At 37.9% G+C, this 18,337-nt stretch overlaps 1 protein-coding gene across 1 annotated transcript in view; it reads left to right on the forward strand.

Moving 5' to 3' along the window:
• The window catches only part of baiap2l1b (BAR/IMD domain containing adaptor protein 2 like 1b), an 81,125-nt gene that overhangs the window by 24,840 nt on the left and 37,948 nt on the right, over positions 1-18,337 (forward strand). Inside the window, exons 4-6 of the mRNA XM_067382679.1 lie at positions 62-123; positions 5,949-6,020; positions 8,946-9,080. Of these exons, the coding sequence (XP_067238780.1) occupies positions 62-123; positions 5,949-6,020; positions 8,946-9,080 (269 nt within the window). The remainder of the gene's footprint in view (positions 1-61; positions 124-5,948; positions 6,021-8,945; positions 9,081-18,337) is intronic.

The raw sequence follows: 18,337 nt of genomic DNA on the forward strand, positions 1-18,337 counted from the left end.
CGTGTTAATGGCCTTTGTGTTGGTGTGAGAGGCTGATAAGTGTTTTTTTCTCTCTCCATAGGGGTTGTCCTGATGGAGATCTCAGATGTCCACCGAAAAGTCAATGTAGAACTGGAGGAGAACGTGAGTGTGTCCCGTTAAGTGTGTGTTTGTGTTTGTTTCCTTGCTGTAAACACATCTTGGGCTGACTGAACACATGCTCGCACTCACCCAAACAAACAATTACCATCTGCAATTTAATCTCATATCAAACATCCTATTTCCCATAAACTTTATTAACTCATTGCTGTTGACGTACAGGCAGTCATATTCGTGTAAACAGCAGGAACGAGTGGAGGATTACGGTGGACACACCTACTGCCTTTTTTTTTTTTTATCAGAGCAAGTTTAAACATGCCTTTTAGTGCACCTGAGCCCAGCGCATGATGATGACACAGACGTTTCTGCTAGGGCGGCTGCTGACTACAACCTGTGAATCAAAAACAGGCCACACAACAGAAGACGGGCCGTGTTTGAACAGCTCTTTCTTTCTCATCAGTCAAATCTGATTTCATTCTCACAAATCTGAATAAGAATTAGCTGGGTAGAGATTCTGATACTAGATATTGGTTTTGTTGTTACTAATATTATTGATAATATTATAAATCCACAAGTTTGACAGCAGCCAAGGGCTAAAACGTGTATTAACATGCATCAATTTTAGTACACTAACATGAGTAGTTAGCCTACATAGTACGACTCAAAGGGATAGTTCATCCAAAAATTTAATTGTCATTAATTACTCTCCCTCAAGTCTTTCCAAACCCAATGAGAAATCATCTTCTAAACACAAATTAAGATATTTAAGATATATTAGATTAGGGTCCAATTCTCACAGTAACGCTTTAGTATGGGGAAGAATTCTCACTTTTAACTAGTAGCTTATTAGCTTGCATATTGGCTATTTATTAGTACTTATAAAGCACATATTAATGTTTTATTCTGCATGACCATATTCTACATCCCTTAATCCTATCCCATACCTAAACAACTACCTTACTAACTATTAATTACCAGTAAATTAGGAGTTTGAGGAAAAAAGTCATAGTTAGTAGTGAATATGTGTTCCCCATACTAAAGTGTTACCATTCTCATTAGGGCTGCACGATTAATCGCATGCTATTCTCACGCGCATTTCGTCAGTAAAGCCGGTTCCCTGATTACCGCTAAATCACCATCACCTGCTTTCAAATGGAGCGGCATTTAATAGACAGAGCCGTAGATCACTGAAAAGCCACACAATATCGCGTTCATATCGCAGATGAATCGCCTTCGATAATGAACGCGATATTGCGTGGCTTGTCCGTGAACTACGGCTCCGTCTATTAAATGCCGCTCCATTTGAAAGCAGGTGATGGTGATTTAGCGGTAATCAGGGAACCGGCTTTACTGACGAGACACGCATGACAATCTCATGCGATTAATCGTGCAGCCCTAATTCTCATTATTAACTTATTATTAACTATGACTTTTGCCTCCTAATTACTGCTTATTATACTGCTTACATTATTAATAGTTAGTAAGGTAGTTGTTAAGTTTAGGTATGGTTACAGGATGTAGAAGATGGTCATGCAGAATAAGGCATTAAGATGTGCTTAATAAATCATAAACAGCCAGTATCCTAATGATATGCATAAATGCTAATAAGCAACTAGTTAATAGTGAGAATTTTCCCTACAAATGTGATATCCGCACATATATGACAGCTACAAAGCTTTATTGTAGTTTGTACAATGTTTTGACTATCAGGCACAAACTTTGTGAACTAAGATACAACTCTTTATAGACAACAGGTGATCACCTTAATTAGGTGAGAGAGAGAGAAAGAGAGGAAAAAACAACTCAAATAATACAGTCTTGGGGGGAAATAAACACTTTATTTGATTAAACAGATTATTTATGCTTTTATTTAGATATAAGAACATAGGTCTTAGTTGAGGCCCTTAGTTGTGAGAGGGCCCACACTTTTTGTTGAATGGCTGTTATAATTACATCACTTTAATCACTGTGTTTTCTGGCCTAAACACAATGAGGGTTGAAAAAGCATCTCAATTAGAGTGACCGCATTAAAGTTTAAATTATTAAAATGTCATTTACTCATCGCCATGTCATTTACTCATCGCCATGTTAAACAAAAGGAGACATTTTGAATGATGTGCTGGTCGTTCTTTTCCATCAAATAACAATGAATGCAGACTGAAGCTTTCAGATTTTAAAAAGGTTGCAAATGCAAGATAAGTGTCATAAGTGTCATTATACCGGATGTTAATTCAAGAAGCTCCTCTAAACATGTTTATAAGTTCTACCTTTCTTAGTAAGATCAAACGGTTCACCCAAGATAGAGACATTTTCTTTCCTGTGTGAGATTTCCTGCTTTTCTATCCCATATTAATTGACGGGGCAAAATCGGCTCTGATCAATGGCTGTTTTATACTAATGTCCAGTAGCACAGATAATTAATTTAATCAGCCAACACTGATGGCTGTGACTGTCAGATGTGCTTCATGAGGATTTCTTATTATTATGGGGGTATGATGTAACCAATGACATCGATTATCTGCATACGCCAATTTGTGTGGAAAGAGTCGTTGCATCGCCACTGAAGTAAATCATACTCGACACTATTCATGGTAACTGTTGGCAGAATATAGATAAATGATTTGCTTTCATCCAAAGATCCACTGGAGCTGCGAGGCATGAGTTTAAAATGTACTTTCTGCACTTGGTTACAAAGCATTGTTGGTTATTTAAATTTTTTTGCGTTATTTGTGTTGGGCTGAATTTATGCTGGACTCATGAGCATTTGTATTACTGATAGATACCTTTTAATTCTATGCAGTTTTTTATGTTGGGATTTTTTTTATTATTATTTGCAAAGTATTTTTATGAGAAAATGTGGTAACGCTTTATTTCAATGGTCCACTTTGGAAATTCTAATTATAAGTAACTTTGCAACTGCATGTCAACTAGCAGGCATTAGAGTATTATTAGACTGTCTGCTTAATATCTGCTAACACTATTGTGATGCTCCACCAAGTAGGGTTGCAAAATTCCAGAAGTTGGAAACTTTCCATGCGGGAATTAACTAGGGCTGCAACTAACGATTATTTTGATATTCAATTAGTTTGCCGATTTATTTTTTTTGATTAATCACGTAAAAGTCCTAATTTTATTTATTTATTTATTTTAATTTGTAACATTTACAGATAAAGATATAGCTGAAGAATGAACGTTTTGCACTGAGGAAACACATGCATCTGTCAAAGTGCCAGATTGAGTAAGCCATTGCTTGAAGCTTAAGTAAAGAATTCTCGAGTTTACCTAGAATTAACTGGAATGGTAACACATTAGTATAGGGAACATGTATTCACTAGTTCAACTATGACTTTTTCCTCAATAAACTCCTAATTTACTGTTTATTAATAGTTAGTAAGGCAGTCATTAAGATTAGGTATTGGGTAGGATTAAGGATGTAGAATAAGGTCACGCAGAATAAGGCATTAATATGTTTTTATTAATTGCTAATAAACAGCCAATATTCTAATATTGTGCATGCTAATAAGCAAGTAGTTAAAATACCCTAAAATAAAGTGTTAACACAACAATATATAGAATTTAAGTTTCCTTTTATAGGCTAACCTGCAATTTTGCAATTAATTACCTTTAAAGTTTAAAACCTTAAAGGAAACTTTAGCTTAAAGTAGTTGAAAAAATCTTGCAGCATAATCTTGGTTAAAACAACCAGATTTAATGCAAATTCAGTTGAATTTTTACCCTGTGCATTCCTCAATCACATGCTTGCAGAACACTTCTTACTGCATGGTTATAAAGTCCAAACCGGGGTGGTGGAGGGGTGGTGGAGACCACACCCCTGAACCCTTTTTTGTTGTTGCTGTTCAGTAAAAGAATCAATCTCACAAATAAATCAAAGTCAAAAATGTATTTTCTCTTTTTTTGTCTTAGTTTGCATGCATGTCTGCTTATGACCAAACTAAATATTTATATTTATGTTTGTATATGATACAGTTTGTATAAAATACCCCAAATTTCCAATTAATTTCCTTTAATTTTCATAATTACTGTTAAGTTTCCAACTTGGAATAATTCCAAAATTCCCCATCTTAACTTCCCATGGAAGGTTTCTGGAAATGTTCTGCCCCTTTGCAACCGTAACCCCAACAGATATTCTACTGACTATAAATAAAGCCCTATTCGGACGGGATTAGTTTTACATGGGGAGGTGGAGTAAAGTAATTTTACCTCAAGACGTCTGTAATATTAATTGGCCAATTCACACGGGACAAGACATCTCAGTAAAACTAGCAGAAGATGGAGGGGTAACTTGATTTACGCACCACCGTCACCTCCCTGTCGTCATGTGGATATATGTTCCTTCCTGATACCATGTGCGAAAACACATATAATCTAAATATATAAACTATAAATAACAGTTAGGTCCAATTTATTAATTAAATTCTGATTGGATTATGATGGTAATAGGCACTTAGCTAAAGATAAAATTAGTTTTTTGCCTCTGATAAGTGCTTCGATCTTCTTTTTGCTCTGAATGGTATGGAAAATAACCTAACGTTACTTGAGGTTTGCCACAGACTTGTCCACCTACAACACAAATTAATGTTTCTTCAAGTGCTTCCATGCTTGAAAAATGCATAGAAAACTACTTTTAAACAGGAAATGACGGAATTTTACCGCACATATTTACAGCGGGACTATTCGAACGGGATTAGTATTATCTGAGGAATTTTTCCGGACCTTATTAAACTGACATTTTCCGTAATGATTACCGTAATGATTACCGAGATCACATATTCAGACGGGACTAAAATCACTGAGAAACCCTGGTAATAATTACTATACCCCCACCTCCCCATGTAAAACTAATCCTGTCCAAATAGGGCTTAACTGTGCAACTGCATGTCAACTTATTCTACTAACCCTAAACCTAACAGTCTACTAATACTCTAATGAGAGTTAGTTGACATGTTGTTGCAAAGTTACTTATAGTTAGTAAAATGTCTAAAGTGGACATCGAAAGATAAATGCCAGAAGTTATGGTTATGATTTATGGTGAGTTAACCAAAGGGTTAATTGTCTAATCAGAAAATAATCAATTGATGTATAGTTAGATGAATCGATTGAAAAATAATTGATAAATTATTTGATTAATCTGAAAAATAATGAATAGAATAATCAAAATACTTGTTAGATTAACAATAGTCAATAGTATAGCACTTGTCAGGACAATAGTCAATAGATTAATCGATTGAAAAATAAATGAGTTGCAGCCTTAGTCATGACATTTAGGTACATTTCTACTTCAGTTCTACAGGCTACTATGTGACGTAGTAACCAGAACCTAAAAATACTCCTGTAGAAGTATGCAATGATGAAAGGAGAATGTCTTGAATATAGGGCAGACACGTTTAAAATACAACAGTGATTCCTCTTATAACAAATGAAGCATTTTTCTGAATGAAGTCATGCATTAAGGAAGACACGTCAGTGTCGGAAGTGTAGGCAAACGCTGGAAGTGTGGGATCTCACCGATTCTGTTTTTAAAGAGGGGTAAAAACAGATTAGTGGAGCAGAAAGGAGGGAGAGGGGTGGGTGGGCGCACTTGTAGCTATGATGATGAGGTGTTGATGCCAGCGCTCTCGCCCTCCTTCATTAGGTTGATGGGTTAGTGTGTGTGTGTGGGTATCCCTCTGTTTGTCTGTGACTCATCTCCTCTGTAAGCACTTTAGCTTATACAACAACAGTAAACTGCCTACCGACTCACCCAGTTGCCTCATTTTCTCTATGTGTGTATGTGTGTTTTATCAATGTAGGCATCTCAGGAGCACACTTTCATGCCAAACTATTATCATTCATTTTCTCTTTCTCTACAGTTCAGACGGTTTCATCGGGAGGTCATTGCAGAGTTGGAGAGAAAGACAGACATGGATGTAAAATACATGACGGTGAGCTGAATTAATATGTTCATCACTGATGAGGAAGCTACTTTAAATACTTACAACAATAATTACACTGAAGCTAATTTAACAGGAAAGGATGTTTTAGATTTGAACAGATTTTCACTCCCATTCTAAAGTTTGCAGTCAGTATATTTTTTAAAAAGAAATTGATACTTTTATTCAGCAATAATGCATTAAATTGATCAAAAGTAACAGTAAAGACCATTTCAACTGTTCTCAACACTGATAATAAGTAATGTTTCTTGAGCAGAAAATCATTGATTTCTGAAGGATCATGAGACACTGAAGACTGGAGTAATGATGCTTTTTTCACAGGGATAAATTACATTTTAATATATATAAAAATAATATTGTAAAAAAAAAAAAATCACAATGTACTGTATTTTTGATCAATAAATGCAGCCTAGGTCAACATAAGAAACTTCTTTCAAAATTAATTTAAATTCAAACAAAAGACCAAAAATGCCCTGAAGGCTCGAACAGTGCTTTACTAACAAAAAGTAGTTGACTTTAAACATAAAGTAACTGTCAATGCAGCATTTAAAAAAAAAATCTGCAGTTTTTACAGTATGTCCCACAAAAACAGTGTTAGTTGCTTTGACCGCATCAAACTTAACAACTTGTGCAAAATACATTTGTTGATGCTAAAAACAACGTAATTTATACAAACTTAATTGAAAACTTAATAGTAAACAACAGTATTAAAGGGTCAGTTCACCCAAAAATGAAAATTCTGTCATTAATTACTCGTCCACATGTCATTCCACACCCGTAAGACTTTCGTTCATCTTCGGAACACAAATTAAGATATTTTTGATAATATCCGATGGCTCAGTGAGGCCTCCATTGCCCAGAAAGTACTAAAGACATATTTAAAACAGTTTATAGCCGCGTTTCCACCGAAATTACCTGGAACAATTGTACCAGGAACTTTTCTCCCAGGAACTTTTTGTCCCCCCCAGACCTGTTGCCTTCTGCGTTTCCACGCGGTCTAAAGTACCGTAAAGATTAGGCTAATTTGTCCGGTGACATAGTACTGCGCGCGGCTGTTTCTTCCTGTCAGTGACGGACCACTCGTTTTGTCTGGAAAAATATGGTGTAAAAAAGTTAGATTGATTTTTTTACTACAATGACGATATCATTTCGATGTGATATATACATATATTTATTTACCTTCAACCCACTGTTCATCGGATTCCGGCATGGCTTCCAACAATGCAGTAGCGGAGTCTTTTGTCACCTCTGAACCAGAAAAGGACGGTCTGTGTCCTAGCAACGCATCCAGGCGGTCAAACCACTTGTTAGTACGCCGATCGGAACCACTTCTCTTGTTGTGATCCTTTATTTTCTTGTAATCTTGCTTTAGTTTTTTCAACTTCTCTCGGCATTGTTTTCCAGTGTGCACAATCCCAAGCTCGCATAACCGACTTACTGCTGCGTGGAGTCGACCAATCAAATGCGGCGTGAATCTGACCAATCAGCATGTTCAGCGCCTAGTCCCACCCCCGAAAGTTCCTGAACTTTGAAAAAGTACCACCTCGCCATCAGGGACTTTTCTGAGGGGGAAATTTTACCCGGAACTTTATTTAGTTCCTGGTTCCTGCGGTGGAAATACACCGAGTACCAGCCCAAAGTCCCTAGTTCCTGGGTAAAGTTCCTGCGGTGGAAACGGGGCTTATGTGACTACAGTGGTTCAACGAAGAAGCAACGAGAATACTTTTTTGTGCACCAAAAAACAAAATAACAACTTTATTCATCAATATCTAGTGATGGACGATTTAAAAACACTGCTTCATGAAGCTTCGAAACTTTATGAATCTTTTGTTTCGAATCAGTGTGTATAAAACTGCCAAAGTCATGTGATTTCAGTAAATCAGGCTTCGTTGCATCATAGTTGTTTCGAAATTTCAATAGTTCACCACTTGGGGGTGTGACTTTGGCAGTTTGATACACTCTCTGAACCATGATTCAAAACAAAAGATTGGTAAAGCTTTGAAGCTTCATGAAGCAGTGTTTTGAAATCGTCCCTCACTAGATATTGTTGAATAAAGTCGTTATTTTGTTTTTTTGGTGCACAAAAAGTATTCTCGTCGCTTCATAACATTAAGGTTGAACCACTGTAGTAACATGAACTGTTTTAAGTATGTCTTTAGTAGCTTTCTGGACATCTGTCAATTCAGGCCTCACTGAGCCATCGGATTTAATCAAAAATATCTTAATTTGTGTTCTGAAGATGAATGAAGGTCTTACGGGTGTGGAACGACATGAGGGTGAATATTTAATGACAGAATTTTCATTTTTAACTTATTTAACAACAAAGATTATATGAAAAGCCATGCAGGTTCTTTGAGAAACACTTCTAGGTAATGAATTTGTGAATTGTTTCTTTTTTTCTGGCCTAATTTGCTTAAATGAATTGGACTTCCCAGTGCTAGTGAGGCAGAGGTGAGAGCATGTATGTATTTGACTATTGCCTCTGCATTCTCCGTTATACGGCTGCGTGTGCAGCACAAGGTGACCTAAAAACCACTAATATATAGTATGTTGTCACGCTACAGTGCTGCTAGTTGGAAAACATAGATGGTAACAGGAAAAGCTTGATTATTTTGAACACGGCTACCGTCACGCTACTGAAACTTTAGTTGAATCATTGCTTTGTTCCCAGTGCTGGTGTCCACATATTATTCTCTGCAGATGTTTATAACCTTTTCCTGTGGGAAATAAGCCAAAAAATTGTATTTTCTTTAGAGATGGGAATGAAAACCAGACAGGCTCGTGTCACACTATTTGTTTCCTGTCTGCATCTAGAGCAGAAGTCAATCAAACTCGTCTTTGCACTTGCACACCATGCGTGTGTGGACACGTCTCCCTGTCCCTGAGTGACACTGATCGAATACTGTCTGTCCACAGGCCACGTTTAAGAGATACCAGACCGAACACAAGATGAAGCAGGACTCGCTGGAGAGATCGCAGTCAGACCTGAAGAAACTCAGAAGGAAAAGTCAAGGAAAGAACGCTTCGAAGTATGAAAGTAAAGAGAACGAGGTACGTGTGTTTTTACAGCACGTATATGCAGTACCTATACACACGCATGTCAGATATAGTTTTTTTTCCCCCCCCCTTTATTTGGAAACAACACCAAGTCTCTCCTGTGCAGGAATTGTAAGGGCACTTTACTGTTAGCGATTAAAGGGAAAAAAAAACTTTAGCTAGCTAAAATGCTTCAGAAAACATGAATGCAGCAAATATAGTTCATAATATAGGGTTTTTTTTGACTGTTCAAACCAGGTTTGTCACCTTTTTTTTTTTTTTTTTTTTTTTTTTTTAGCATTATTAATCAGCATGTCAAGAGCTTTTCATAATAATCAATGTTATAATTGGGAAAAATAATGTGTAAATGTCAAGGAAAGACAACTAAAACTTTGAAATTATTAGTTAACTTTGTTTTCTGCTCATAATGAGAGCATTTTTATTATTATGTATATTGTTTGTATATTTGTTTGTTTGTTTGTAGATACTTATTTTAAACAAAATATAAAACAGCCCTGAACCCCAATTCACATTTTTCTGTCACATGGCCTTCTGCCTTATATATGTATCTAAATGTAAAAATTAGAGCGATTTACATTTTTTTTTTTAATCTAATAATTAATTGCATGATGTGGCGATTAATTAATCTAATTTGTCACAAATTTATCGTACATCAAATTTGGCTGAGAAATTATCCCCAAAAGATAATATAAAGTCATTATTGTGTAAAGCATTAAAAAAGTACATTCAGAAAGAAATATTTTATTTGTTTCACAAACTTTTGGACCATGAGGTTGAGTAAATGATGACTGAATTTAAATTTTTGGGTAATGTGCAGCTCGAATCTCTCCACAAAACTCGCAAGCTCTCAAATATAGAGTCCTCAAAGCTCTACTCTTGCTTTGATATTGCGTGTGTGCGCTTGGTTATGGAGTGTCAGCACCAACATAAATCTGTGCCTATTGTCAAATATTTGAATGCGTTTTGTTGTTTAAATCATGTCATGTCTGTTCTGGGAAAAGAACAGAGTAAACTTTATAGTTAACTGCACAATGTGTATGTGGTTTTATGTGGTTGAAAACGCTGAATAGTTGTGATATGAAAAGCACTGAGCGTGTCCATCTCTGGCTCAGCACCAGCCAAAGCGCGAAAGCATGTTTGGATGTAGCAGTGAATGTTCTGATCTTACCGATCGCCTTTCGCCTTTTTTATCTTGAATTTTATGGACATTCTAACTGTGTTCTTAGGCTATATCAGGCAGTGAATTGTTGCCCTGCTTCATATTCTTCATCAGTCAACTGTAGGAAATGTCAGATGGCCTGTGTAGGCCTGGGGCCGGGGCAAGTGCGTTAAATTAGTTAAACTTTAATGCGTTATTTTTTCCCATAATTAATTAATCTAATTAACATGTTAAATTCACATACCTAGTAAAAGTAATAACTTGATAAAACATCTGATCTTGCCTTTTAATATTCACATCCAGTTCAACTGATGATTTTTTATATATATATATATATATATATATATATATATATATATATATATATATATATATATATATATATATATATATATATATATATATATATATATATAATTTTATTTTTTTTTATTTTTTTTTTTTTTTATTCTTAGACACAACTGCTTTGGCTCTCATAATCCAATATCCTCATCATTGATGTCTATTTTGACTGTTTAGAATTTTTTGTTTGTTTGTTTGTTTTACAAACTACCACTGCTGCCCCAATGGAAATGCACCTAAAAAGTATTTTCTGGACCTCCGCTGGGAAGGTCATATAGAGAACGGACCTCTTGGAATGCCCCTGATCTAGAGGTCTGCTACCCGACCCGAGCCCGATGGGTCCCGAAGAACTCGTGGGTTTCGGGTCGGGTTCAGGATAAGGTTTCATGAATAGGTTTGGGTCTGTAACTAAGAAAAACTATATAGCCTAGGCTATATAAGGTTTGCGTGCCGTCTTCTGTGTTGTTGCCGAAAGAGCATGCAAAATTGGGAGCACATTTATAATTTATATATTAACAGCGCTCTTTCGGCAACAACACAGCAGACAGCACTCAAACCTTTAACTATGAGGGCGATAAGGCAAACAATTACTCAGGGAAAACTTATCACAGTGTCAAATGGTGCAGGGAAATGAGCCAGGGAATAGCACAAAATTAAAGTCTCTAAAATGAATGTGTGTGTCAAGTGAACGACTGTAAATTTGAGCGCAGCCACAAATCAAATATCCGCGTTGCCTTCTCTGTCTTAAATCTGTCTTAAAGCTCAGAAATCAAAGCATTGTCAAGAGCGTCAATTAAAATACTACATCATTTGATATGTATATTTAAATGTTTTAAACCTATTTAAATGTTGTACGATGTAATCTTGTCGTTTCAACTAATAAATAGCTTTGTGGTTACATGCAATGTATGTCTTACAAAGCTGTCTTGGCTTACGATAGCAAGATACAGCGACTGATTTCGGGTTAAACTATAACAGTACGGGTCGGGTTCGGGTCAGGTCAAACGATCTCTGGTATGGCCGGATCCAGGCCTCAGTTTAAAGCATGTGAAACCTCTACCCTGATCTAGGCCCTGACATGATAACTAAGGTTAACAGTTCATCTCAGATGCTGAACTCTGAAATACACAGTAACTTCTGAACAGGTCTTTGATGGTTCTTGTGTTATGCATTTATTTTTATGGCTGGAACAAGGATGTCAAAAGAGGTAACGGTACAAATATTTCTACTTCTGTTTCAAATCGTTACCCACACAATATCCTGCTGACAGGAGGCTTGTTTTGAATGCTTGCATGCACATGAACACAGTTTGTGAAGAGCTTTCACTCCCTGTGGTTGCACATGAATGGTCAAACGCACCTCATGGTCAAACTGCCCGTCTAGACAAGTATTATTGTAAACACAGTTGGTTAGTGAATGTAAACGGTCAACAAAAAAGTAATTTTGACAGCCATAAATATTACCATTACCAGTCATTTTACAGTTGTAAAATATAAAATAAAATTATTATTTATAGCCATATTAACAAAATGTTGGTCAAATTCTGCAGCCCTACAAACAGGCACAGCAAACCTGTATTTTTTTTTTATTCAGAAACTGAATAAGAGTGTAAACGTATTCTGAGTAGAGACACACTGAGGTATACAGAGAGTGTTGTTAACCTGTGAAGGTTGAGATATAAAATGCCCTATCAGATTGGTGCATTTCTCCACCATCTATAATGCATCTAATCGCAATTATAATTTTTCCATGTAGCAATAATAGCATGTAGCCTTGAAGTACTGAGTTAGTTATTTTTAGTTAATATTTCAATGTGTATTTACTAGCCTATTAACTGCGTTATCAGGCATCATAAAGTCTTGGTATCGTGTTAGCCCTATCTGGAATGCTGAATTGACCAATCAGCATGAAGGACTGGAACTGTCCATTTTATAGATACATTTTAATAATAGCAGCATACTGCAAACCCACACCCTGCCACACCTGGCACACAGTCGAATGTCTGCCACTCGACATTATCAGATGCAGGCTTGTGTTCATATGCAACATGTTCATAAAGGAGTCGTTGCCGTTGCTTATCTCGAATCAGGGTGAAATCCCACACAAACACCTCCATAAACTCTGTCTGGGTGTGACCGAAGTGAAGGATCCATTCCCTGTATAAATAAAGTCTGCAAGAAAACAGCTGTACATGAAATCTAACCCTAATCTTATGATCTGTAAAGGGCAGGCGTGTTTATTCATCATAAGCACCTCATGGTTGCCAGCCCAGAGCACAGACTCTCTGCATAGAGTCTGTTCATCAGGGCAGCCTGCAGAGATTAATTACTTTTCTCTGTGCGTCTGCGTCCTGATGGCTAATGTCTCACCTCACCGTGGAATTTACTGTCAGATTTCTCTCACACACACACTCACACCCCCATCGACGATGGATGGATGTGCCAGTCGCAGCGGGGTCTATGATAAGAGACATACCTCTTCTCTTTGTTTGTTCCAGACAGCACATCATTGACATCCTGACATTTCAACGGTCCCGTGTTCCTCGTAATCAGTCTCTGTTGACCTCGACAAGCTTTTGGCGTAATTTCCTACTAAATAAACTCTTCCTGAATGCCAGGCTTGTGTACTTTTTGATGGTACCATTTTGATGGTTTATTTTTAATTGCACTGACTTTAAAGGGATAGTTCACCCTAAAATGAAAATGACCCCATGATTTACTAACCCTCAAGCCATCTAAAGCCCGTAACACACCAAGCTGATGCCGATGAACTAGTGGCGACGAAAGCAGACTGCAGGGTTGGCTCACGTCTGCAGCATCTGTGTCCAAAGTTGCCCTGACGCACCAAACCAACGCTAGACAGCCGACGGCCAAGTAGCACGTCCGTTTTGTGCCTGCGTCAGATGAAGTGCCTTTCCGTACCAGCAGGTGGCAGTATCTGAACAGTCAATCAGAATGATCAGATGGCCTGATGGACCGACGAGCTCCGACACCGATTCGACATGTTGACATGCCAAAAAAAAGCAGACGAGGACCAACTTCAGTCGACGGTGTGGAACACACTGAGAACTTAGTCGACCAAAGAACAAAAACTGCCTGACGGCTGGCCATCGGCTTGGTGTGTTCCAGGCTTTAAGTGTATATGACTTTCTTCTTTCAGACGAACACAAATCGGAGTTATTAAATAATGGCCTGGCTTTTTCATGCTTTATAATTGCAGTGAATAGAGGATGAGGTTTGAAGCCCATAAAAAGTACATCCATACATCATACACAAACGCATCAATTTGCTTAATAAGGAGCTGTGTGGAGTATGTTTAAGCAAAAATAAAAAAAAATTAAATAACTAGCTTCTGCCAGACGGCCGTATGCACGTTGAGTTGCGTCGAAAGAGTAACCCCTGACGCAAATGTAGGAGTATTGTAAGCTTAGACTCCTCTCACAGTTCAAACAAATAGGGCTTTGCAACAAATTCAAGCTCCTCTTCTCTTGTATTGAAATCCTCCAACATTTCTCTTTAAAAATTCTCGTTTTAGGCTACGTCCACACGAAGCCGGAGCTTACCCTAAACCGATCTTTTTTTTTTCTCTCGTCTCAAAAAATATCTGCATCCACACGAAACCACTGAAATGACTCAAAACGATGTAGTATACATGCCAGACCATTATGTGGCGCTGTAATTCTGCCGCAGAAATGCACTTAAAGCAGCGAAGAAGACTGTGAGCATGCGCATAAACCTTGCGCGCTGAATACAAACTTTAGCAAAGCTTAGAAATAACACTTTATTTTGGTTCAGTAGGTTCTGCAGCACGAACACAAGCATGTAGAGTCTGCTATTGCTGTTGTTGGTGGTGTTTTGTGGTGTTAGCGCGTTTGACTAGGGTCGACACGTGGGGTGATGACATCATCGTTTCAGAAAATATACGGATTGCCCCGTCCACACGACAACGCCAAGCCGGCGTTTTCAAATTTTTCCACTCTGGGACCCGGTTTCAAAACATACCGGTTTCACCCTTAGAAAACGCCGGATCCGTGTGGACGAAATGCCTATCCGATAAAAAATGTGTGCGGTTTCACTGAAACGCGTGTCCGTGTGGACGGGGCCTTAGACTTTCGCGATCGGGGTTTTTGTTTTGCTCTATCCTCCGTGTTCGTCAATACATCATGTGTCAGGTCAGAGTTCACTATTTCGTCGTAAATCCATGCATACAGCCGTCTGTCCGAAGCTACTTATTTTAGTTTTTAAAGTTTTAAATATTGGTATTTTTCTTACACTAAAGTCCCGGGTATACTTCAGCCGTCCGCATGACGTAATTTTCGTCATGTGGAGGGCACGCGGCCGGCCGCAAACCCCGTCCACGCGCAGCAACAGTAGGAAAGAAGAGTCCACTAGGTGGCAATACGCACAGTACTGAGCACAATGTGCAGTCTTCAAAGAAGAGTGTGTAAAGAACGATTCAAAAATAAGACAAATAAACTCAAAAGCATGTCTTCTCCATCATTTTTGATTCCTGTTCTCTTGGTGTATCTTCTGAACTATGTTGCAATGGTGGATGCGAATGTCCGGTTGTCTGATAATAGTATAGAAAAAATTACACTGCGCCTTGGTTTAGCATACTTTGAAAGACGCACGAACGCAACTGCGCGCGTGACGCGTCCGGGCGCGGAAAGTGAAGTATACCCCGGGCTTAATGCATCACTTCGCTTCTGAAGGCCTTTATTAACCCCCCCAAAATCGTGTGGTTCTTTTATGGTGGATGGATGCACTTTTTGGGGGGCTTCAAAATCTCATCCTCTATTTACTGCCATTATAAAGCTTGAAATTCATGGGGTAATTTTCATTTTTGGGTGAACTTACCCAACATATGAACATATGTCAGCTCACCGTCATGTCTTTTTCATTCATGTCTGTCACTTTTCATCAATTTAAAGTATCCTTGTCGAATAAAAGTATATTTTTTTTTCCAATAAGAAATCTTACAGATCCCAATTTTTTTTAAACTAGTCTTTTAGACTAGTCTGCCCAATGTTTGTATGCTGACTGTGTATTTTTATGCCTATTAGAGCATCATGCTGTTCATGTAGCAGCATACTAATGTCAGACTCTGTAGGAATCGGTTGTGAGGCGTGTTGTTCTTCAAATGAGTTTCATGAGCTTTCATGATGGTTATGAAGGCAGCACGGCTACTCACTAGGGTTCGGAAAAAATCTGTGGTGATCTGTGTGCATCTGTCTTTTTGAGGTTTGACCGTTGGTGTGTTTTTCAGGTCTTCTCCGCTGTGTGTGGCATGTCCTCTGTTTCTTTTACCTTCCTCCACAGGGGGAGAATGAAGGTGTCCATAGCAACAGACTTTATCATGGGTCTGTGATGATAAACAAGACAAATAGCACACTTACGCCCCTGTCCATCTCCCATGGTTCCATCACAACTCTCTAGGACGTGTTCGCCTGGACAGATACGCTGGTGCTTTTAACTCTGTGTGTGTTCGTCTGTAATGTTTCAGAAAATGCAGCTGTTATCTCAGCTGACCAGACTGTGTGTCTATGTTTGAGCTATAGCCAGACACACAATGCATATATGTAAGGGAAAGACCCTCATGTGTCCTCAATGTGTACACGGTTTGTTTTGTTTTTAAATCTGCCCACTTCACACTCAGAACTACATATTTTCAAAACTGACTAGTCAACTAGTTTGTCTTTAGGATGCGCTGTATAATTCAGCTGATTCTTAAGAGTCCTTCTCTAATTTAAAGCACTTCCATTAAAAATATTAAAGCTAAAATAATTCAAAAACTAAAAAAAATCAAGAATAGACCCTGCCCTGCTGTCTAGTGGATGGTTTATTTGTGGATGGTGGTGGCCTTTTTAACCACACATGATTCAGACTGACTGGAAAATGTTGGCACACGAAGGAGGAAGTGGATTAGGATCAGCTGTAAGGGCCCCAGGCCTTTCCCTTGATTACGAGGGGTTCACCACAGTCACCACTCTGCCTCTTCCTGCACCACCAGTCTATATTGTTTTCATTTGCCATTTATAGCAATACCTGTGCTTGAAAAACAACTAAATAAAAGGCTGGCCCTTCCGCTTCATTAACAATTGATCCAGAAGTTTAATGCATACAGGAAATGTCGTGCCAGGTGTAGCATGTAGATTACGGTCCCCAGCTGCGAGTTGGGACTGTGGAGTTTACTGTTTTGTGTAGAATACTTGACCTTGAGTCATCTGATGAATGAATGAAGGGGAGTTATTACAGACATAAATGATGATTTTAATTATACCATTATGACTTTCCACTATATTTTCAGCTTCATCTAGCAAACTTTCACAAAACATCAGGCTACGGACTTTTTGATTTGTGTAATTTATTGTCACTACCTCGTACTACATTAACATTGGTCTGGTGTCTTTCAAATACCCTTTGCTCATACAAAATGTTTCATAATAGCTAGTTTACCTTGAGGTCAGTGACTTTTTAAACAGGCCTAAGTCACTTGAACATTTACAGGGGCCCCCTTTTTTTTTTCAAACTTTCTCATTCAGTGCCCCAGCCTCTCAAATGTTAAAGCATTTCAGGGTATTTATTTATATTTATTTAGGTGTCTAATTTGCATGTTTTCATAATTTGCATATTGCAGTCAACATGAAATTGTGCTGCATTAAAATATTTTCTGACTTTACTCTTTTAAATTTGTTTTGAGTAATGAAATGGAAAAACATAAATAAATCAGCCTATTAATCTATGGTACCTTCCCCCTTTAAATTACTAGTGTAATATTGACCTTTGCTCCAGATGTCTCCAGATGTATTTTGGGAGAGATGCCCAAACATAATTTCCAAAGATTCCAAGGAAGTGGTTAAGAAAGAGAAACGCGGACAGGCAAAACAAGACATGGACAGATAGCTCAAATATAATTTGAGAGCAAAATCATAGTGACTAAGTAACACCAAACAAAATTAAAATCTTGTCTTTTTTTTTTTTTTTTTTTTTTTATGACAACCAGAGGGGAAGGAGGGATGTGGTGCATTCTTTGGCTTTCATTCATCAGTGAGATCACGGTGGAGCAGAGATCTTATGAAATCCATTGTGAGATGAATGCACTCATACGTCACCTGCGTTATGCCAGCATGAGGGTGTGTCCATGTGAATACACCTGTAGCTTCCACAGGCTACTTACTTAACATGTGCGGTATAATAATACCACAGTCATAATTAGCTGTGCATTGTGAAGAACAGACCAACCATTTACAGTTGTGATCAGAATTATTGGCACCCTTGGTAAATATGATCAAAGATGACTGTAAAAATAAATCTGCATTGTTTATCCTTTTGATCTTTAATTCATAACATTAGCAAAAGTCTAACCTTTCATTGAAGGAAAAGAATTGAAAGTGGGGGGAAAATCACATTATGAAATGAATGTTTTTCTCCGAAACACGTTGGCCACAATTATTGGCACCCTTTTATTCAATACTTACACAACAGCTCTGAGTCTTCACCTATAATGTCTGGTGAGTTTGGAGAACACCTGACAAGAGATCAGAGACCATTCCAAATTCAGATTTTCTTCAGTTCACTCCACTCATTTTCTTTAGGGTTCAGGTCAGGGAACTGGGACGACCATGGCAGAAGCTTCATTTTGTGCTCAGTGACACATTTTTGTGTTGGTTTTGATGTTTGTTTTGTATCATTGTCCTGATGGATGATCCAACCACAGCCCATTATTGGATTTCTAGCAGAAGCTAGAAGCT

The sequence above is a fragment of the Chanodichthys erythropterus genome, chromosome 3, assembly GCF_024489055.1.
Source record: "Chanodichthys erythropterus isolate Z2021 chromosome 3, ASM2448905v1, whole genome shotgun sequence".
NCBI classification, from domain to species: domain Eukaryota; kingdom Metazoa; phylum Chordata; class Actinopteri; order Cypriniformes; family Xenocyprididae; genus Chanodichthys; species Chanodichthys erythropterus.